Source organism: Chiloscyllium plagiosum, chromosome 19, assembly GCF_004010195.1.
Source record: "Chiloscyllium plagiosum isolate BGI_BamShark_2017 chromosome 19, ASM401019v2, whole genome shotgun sequence".
Taxonomy (NCBI): domain Eukaryota; kingdom Metazoa; phylum Chordata; class Chondrichthyes; order Orectolobiformes; family Hemiscylliidae; genus Chiloscyllium; species Chiloscyllium plagiosum.
The window spans coordinates 64,875,524-64,882,746 of NC_057728.1; the positions used below are offsets into that span (position 1 = coordinate 64,875,524).

The following is a 7,223-nucleotide window of genomic DNA, read 5'->3' on the forward strand; positions in this document are numbered from 1 at the left end:
TCCCTGCACCCCCTCCCTATCTGTGTGCCCCCTCCAGTCCCTGCACCCCCTCCCTATCTGTGTGCCCCTTGATTCTTCACTGCAGCATTGGCTGGTTCACCTTTAATTCCTCAGGTATACCCCCTCCCATCCCTCACCACCCCTACAGCTCTCTATCTCTCTTTCAGTTCCTTTAAGATGCTCCATAATACCTTTCCTAATTTCTTTTCATGGCACATTTTGATAGCTAATCTCTCCCTTGAGATGTTTTCCTACATTAAAAGCACTATAAATGGGAAGTTGTTGTTCTGGAGTGTTGTCAGTGGACACTGCAGAGTTTCTATTGGCAAGTTGTTAGGTGTAGGCCTGGCCTGGTCTATTCATCAAATTCTCTCCAACAAAACAAATTTGAAAATCAGTTACACAACACTAGGCATCATGTCTCATTAATCCTGCTATCGACCTGCAGTTCCCAGGATTTATTGAATCGTTCCTTTGTTTGCTGGGATGGCATTTAACTTTGTGTCCACTGAGTCACTCGCCCAGGAGTAGGGCAGAGAATTGGATAGAGCGGGGTCATGGGGCTGACTGAATTGCTGACATGGGCTTAATGGGCTGAATGTCCTTTTTTCCCTGTATTACAGTGATGTTATTGCTCTAAAACAATGCAGCTCTTGTCAGGTGTGACCCAGTTAGGAGCCCTCTTGCCTTTGACTCAGAGTCATGACTTCAAGCCCCACTCCCAAGTCTAGAGTCATAGAGCTGTTCAGAACGGAAACAGACTCTTCAATCCAACTTGTCCATGCCAACCAGATATCCAAAATTAATTTAGTCCCATTTGCTAGCACATGGCCCACATCCCTCCAAACCCTTCCTATTCACATACCCATCCAGATGCCTTTTAAATGTTGTAATTGTACCAGCCTCCATCACTTCCTCTGACAGCACATTCCATACACGTACCACCCTCTGTGTGAAAAATTTACCCTTGGGTCCCTTTTGTATCTTCCCCCTTCAACCTTAAACCTTAGGTTTTGGACTCCCCCTATCCTGGGGAAAATACCTCATCTATTTACCCTATCCATGCCCCTCATGATTTTATAAACCTCTATGAGGTCACCCCTCAGACTCCGATGCTCCAGGGAAAACAGGCCCGGCCTCTTCAACCGCTCCCTATAGCTCAAATCCTCCAACCCTGGCAACATCCTTGTAACTCTTTTCTGAACCCTTTCAAGTTTCACAACGTCCTTTCTATAGTAGGGGGATTGGAATTGCACACAATATTCCAAAAGTGTCCTAATCAATATTCTGTACAGTCACAACATGACCTCACGACTCCTCATCTCAATCCTAAATGGCCTATCCCATTTTCTTAGACTGTGACCTCCTGGCAGTGGACTCCCTGGGAACATCCTTCTTGTAGTTATCCTGTCTACCAGACATTAAACCACTTATTCTGTGTATCGGACATTATGATGTGGAGTTGCTGATTTTGGACTGGGGTGTACAAGGTTAAAAATCACACGACACCAGATTACAGTCTAACAGGTTTGTTTGGAAGTGCTAGCTTTCGGAGCACTACTCCTTTGCCAGGTGGTTATGAAGCAGGACCATAAGACACAGAATTTATAGCAAAAGATTACAGTGTCATGCAGCTGAAATGGTACGTTGAACAAACCCTAGATTGAGTCTTTCATCTTTTCGAATGGGTTTGTTAATTTCGGTTCTTAAATATGTAAATCCCAGAACTTCTTTTCAGTCACATTCTCAAGATAACTTCAGGTTTTATAACAAAAAGGTGACATCTCAGCTCAGACAATGCATTAAAGGTGGGAGGCTAAAGTCTGTCTGTATCCCAATCTTGAGTCAGACTAGTTCTGTTTCTAAAGTGGAATTCTCACGATATTACATGGATTGACTGCTTGTACGTTATGTATTTTTTGAGAAAAATAGGACGTATATGCAGTAATTGGCTTGCTGAAAGAAGACAGAGGGTGGTGGTTGATGGGAAATGTTCATCCTGGAGTCCATTTACTAGTGGCGTACCGCAAGGGTCGGTGTTGGGTCCACTGCTGTTCGTCATTTTTATAAATGACCTGGATGAGGGTGTAGAAGGATGGGTTAGTAAATTTGTGATGACACTAAGGTCGATGGAGTTCTGGATAGTGACGAAGGATGTAGTAGGCTGCAGAGAGATATAGATAGGATGCAGAGCTGGGCTGAGAGGTGGCAAATGGAGTTTAATTTGGACAAGTGTGAGGTGATTCACTTTGGTCGGAGTAACCGGAATGCAAAGTACTGGGCTAATGGTAAGATTCTTGGTAGTGTAGATGAGCAGAGAGATCTGTGTCCAGGTACAGATCTTTGAAAGTTGCCATCCAGGTTGACAGGGTTGTTAAGAAGGCATACAGTGTATTAGCTTTTATTGGTAGAAGGATTCGGTTTCGGAGCCACAAGGTCATGTTGCGGCTGTACAAAATTCTGGTGCGGCCACACTTGGAGTATAGCATACCGTTCTAGTCATTGCATCATAGGAAGGATGTGGAGGCTTTGGAAAGAGTTCAAAGGCAATTTACTAGGATGTTGCCTGGTAGGGCGAGAAGGTCTTATGAGGAAAGACTGAGAGACTTGAAGCTGTTTTCATTAGAGAGAAGAAGGTTGAGAGCTGACTTTATTGAGGCATATAAGAGCATATGGACGTACATGGAATAGTGTAGGTTAGGTGGGCTTCAGATTGGTATGACAGGTTGGTGCAACATCGAGGGCCGAAGGGCCTGTACTGCGCTGTAATGTTCTATGTTCTAAATATAATTTTGTAAATTCCATATCGGACATTAAACCACTTGCCCTGTCTTCTGGAATTAAAGTTTCCATTATATAATTTTAAAGAATTGGTGTGTTCTCACTGATGTTCTGTGTCAATGTTTGTTCCTCAACCACACAGAAAAAAATCATCTAAGTCATGATTGCAGTGTTGCTTTTGGGAGTTTGCTGTGGGCCAGTTGGCTGCCAGGTTTCCAACATGTACAAACCTCCACCTATATCCTGATGTCTGAAAGGCGCTTTGCAAATGCACAGAAGTCTGTTTTTTATTCTTGACAGCTGCAGCATCCAGATTGAATGGGAAGCTGTTCCAGTGGCAGGTTCAGGATGGGAGCCAGTGGTTAGATGTGGCCCACGATGACATTATCGAAGCACAGTACACACTGCCGATGGTGGAAGGGATCCGTCTACACACTGCCAGACACGGGTAAACACCGGACAGGAGCAACTCACAGACACCCGCGGGCAAACCTAACCCTTTTCAAAACTCCATTTCTGGGATAGAGTGTGATTGGAAAGACCAGTATTTTCTGATTGGCCTTACAGTGTTCAAAACCATCAGGACTTTGAATAAAGTAGATACGGAAAAGCTCTCTCTATTGCTCAAACCCTCCAGTCCCAGCAACATCTTTGTTAATCCTTTCTGCACCCTCTCAAGTTTAACAATATCCTTCCTGTAGAAGGGTGACCAGAATTGTTCGCAGTAGTCTAAATCCTTATGGTTTGTTTGTAGAACAATCTATCTGGACTTTGATAAGATGGAAATTGTTGGCAGCAACTTGAAACTGAAAAGGCTGACCTTTCCACCAGCCCAGGGAATGGATGAATACAGCTGGTATTTTCTGGATGACCATTCCTGGAGGGAATATGGAGTTCAGGTAGGATTCTAAGCAATTGCAATAAATATACCATTGTACATACTAGCTCAATGAATCTATATTCAGTTTGGTTAGGACACAGCTGGAGTCCTAGTCAGCACACTGCAGGGAGGATGTGATTGCAGGCGAGAGGATGCAGAGGAGGTTCACCAGGATGTTTGAAACAAAAACCGAAAGTGCGGAGAAACTCGGCAGGTCTGGCAGCATCTGTGGAGAGAGAAACTGAGTTAATGTTTTGGATCCAGTGACTCTTCTTCAGATGTTAAATCTGTTTCTCGCTTCACAGATGCTGCCAGACCTGCTGAGTTTCTCCAGTACTTTCGGTTTTTGTTTCAGCTTTCCAGCATTTTGTAGTTGTTTGTTTTATTTCACCAGGAGGTTGCCTGGGATGGAGCGGTTTAGCGATGAAGAAAGTGTGATGGATAAGCTTTGGTCGTTTTATTTGGAGCAGGGAAACCTGATGAAGGTGTACAACATTAGGAGGGGCATGGAGAGGGTGGATAGAAAGCAGCACTTGTTGAACGGCTAATATCAACTTTAAAGTGAAGGGCAAGAGGTTTAGAGGAAAATATTTTTCACCCAGATGGTGGTGGGGGGTGGGTCTGGAAGGCAATGTCTAGGAGGGCAGTTGAGACAGGAAACCTCACACAGCCTTTTAAAAAGTGTTTGGATGAGCATTTGAAATGTTAGAACATTCAAAACTATGGGTCTAGAGCAGGAGAGTGTGGGTAGCCATGTCTTCTTGATAGTATAGACTGTACGGGCTGAAGGTCCTTTGCTGTACTCTGTGATTCTATATGTAGCCTCTATAGAAAATATTGTCATGTATCTAATCCTATTGTTCTTCTGGGGATATCATGAGATATTTTAAAGTCCTTTGTCTCTAATACAACTTTAAGAAGTAGAAGATGTTAAATACTCTGGTTGATGCTGTTGTGAGCAGGAAAGGAGAAGGGAGCTGTTTCTGTCCAGTCCCTCTGTTCTCTTGCTCACGATTTCATTGTTTTACCCAGTTCCTGAAATGGTCAACCTTACAGTTTCTCTGTAAAGGGCTTGTAAATACAAAGGTCCATCAGTCAGGTTTGTTCAATAAACATAAAAATATTGATTTATTTAAAAACAAAACTGATTATAAGATGATGAAAACTGGATAACAAATTTACTTTGCAATATAAAAGTATAAATGTTTATCCCATTAATTAACACAAAACACACATAAACTGAGTAGTCTGCAGGGTCTGACTTTGGACAAAAAACATATTTGGCCAATAAGTCTTAGTCCTTACTGGGATAAAAAGATAAAATCATATGGAATGTTCAGGTAGCTGTTGGTCTGACATAGAGATAGACACCTACAGTTCAGAAAAAGGCCCTTTGCCCCATCACATCCATGCCAGTCAAAAATAACCAAACTATCTAATCCCAATTTCCAGCATTTGTCCTATAGCTTTGTATGTTTAAACATTTCTTAATGTTATAAGGATTATACATCTCAATCCCCTTCCAATTTCAATGCCTTCCAATGACCCCCTCTCAATTTCCTCTGCTCTATGGAAAACTGTTAGGTTTGTTTCACTCTCGAGATTCTTACATACTTGATGCAACTGCAACACACCCAACAGTTAAAGTATATTCAAGCCTGTATAAGCTAGGTGACCCCTTTGACCCCGTCCACCCGCAGGCGTGCAAAGTTGGGTCAAAGTGAGGCCCCAAACAAAGAAAACACATTCCCTTTATACAGGTCATTTGCGATGCTTACAGATGCTCTGGCCACTCCCCCTCAGTCACATGCCACTCAAGACAACCCCCAGTTACTCCCAGTCACATGTTACCCCAGGTACAATGGCAGGGTGAGATCATCCTCAGGGATAATGCTAATGCTAGTGCCCTAATCCTGGGGAATCATTATGCAAACGATTTCCTGACTCAGTAACTTGCCAAGACAATGAAGGTGTGACATACCTCTGGCTAGAAAGTATTTCTGGACTGCAGAGATTGAATTATAGTTTAACTGGACAATAGCAGGGGAGTAACAGCAAATGACTGTCTAAATGAAGTGTAAATTACAATGGATAGTCATCCACATTCTCTCGTGGCTGTCATTCCCACCCAAAGACAGTGCAGTCTAACCCTTTAATATTACATTAATGTCCAGAGAGATAGTCCCATTTAATCTTTTAACATTACAAAAACAGTCCCAGTCTGCCCAACCTCTCTTCAGCCAGGCAACATCTTGGTAAATCTACTCTAATCCCTCTCAAGTGCACTCACATCTCTCCTTTGATGTGGATACTGCAGCTGTGGCCCAGCAGTGGACATGCACACCCTCTGATCCTCAGTACTTCCCAGGGTCCTACTGTACATCATGGATCCTCTTGCCTTGTTTGTCCTGCCCAAGTGCAGTGCCTCACACTTAGACTCTTGACATGTATAGCACAGAAACAGACCCATCCATGCTGACCAGATATCCTACATTAATCTAGTCCCATTTGCCGGTACCTGGCCCATATCCCTCTAAAACCTTCTTGATCATAAACCCATCCAGATCCTTTTTAAATGTTGCAATTGTACCAGCCTCTACCACATCCTCTGTCAGCTCATTCCATACACATACCACCCTCTGTGTGAAAAAGTTGCCCCTGAGGTCCCTTTTGCATCTTTCCTCTCTCACCCTAAACCAATGCCCTCTAATTTGGGACTCCCCAACCCCAGGGAAAAGATCTTGTCTATTTACCCCATCTCTACCCCTCATGATTTTGTAAACCTCTATAAGGTCATCCCCCAGTCTATTCAGCCTCTCCCTGTAGCTCAAACCCTCCACCCCATGGGATGCTCTTCACAGGGTTGGTGCAAGCTCAAGAGGTCGAATGGCCTTTCTCTGCACTGTTGGAATTTTAAGACTTTAATTACAGAGAAGATTCAGTAGAATAGTTCCTGGGACAAGAGGCTTGTGCTGAACCGTAACACATTCCAAAGGGGACAGACAAACCGGAGACTGAGAGTTTGTCTCCCCAGGTGAAGAATCTGGGAGATGGGAACAGAGTCTCAGGAGAAGGAGCTAATGATTTAATACTGAGGTGAGGAGAAATTTCTTCACTCAGAGTGTTGGGAATCTTGGGAATAATCACAGTCCGCTAAAATATCTGCTTTATTTCATCCAGGGCACCGGCCGCAAAACGGCATTAATCACAAGTCCCAATATCGAATTTCAGTTCAGGACGGCTCCTCAGAACGTTTTCACCTTTAATATTGGAAGTTCAAAATACACCATTGATTTTCAAGGTACATTGTGTCTGTGTGTGTGTCTCTGTGCGTACGTGTGTGTGTCTGTGTGTCTCTGTACGTGTGTGTCTGTGAGAGTGTGTGTCTCTGTGTGAGGGTGTGTGTGTATGTGTGTCTCTGTGTGAGTGTGTGTATGTGTCTCTGTGAGAGTGTGTATGTGTCTGTGTGTGTGTGTGTGTGGATGTGGATGTGGGTGCGGGGGGGTGTGTGTGTGGGGTGTGTGTGTGTGTTGGTGTGTGTGTGTGGGGGGGTGTGTGTGTT

At 43.7% G+C, this 7,223-nt stretch overlaps 1 protein-coding gene across 1 annotated transcript in view; it reads left to right on the forward strand.

Annotated features, from left to right (window-relative positions):
* The window catches only part of si:ch211-244b2.3 (uncharacterized protein LOC557230 homolog), a 34,422-nt gene that overhangs the window by 12,191 nt on the left and 15,008 nt on the right, over nt 1-7,223 (forward strand). Inside the window, exons 3-5 of the mRNA XM_043708899.1 lie at nt 3,082-3,229; nt 3,536-3,680; nt 6,842-6,962. Coding sequence (XP_043564834.1) covers nt 3,082-3,229; nt 3,536-3,680; nt 6,842-6,962 — 414 coding nt within the window. The remainder of the gene's footprint in view (nt 1-3,081; nt 3,230-3,535; nt 3,681-6,841; nt 6,963-7,223) is intronic.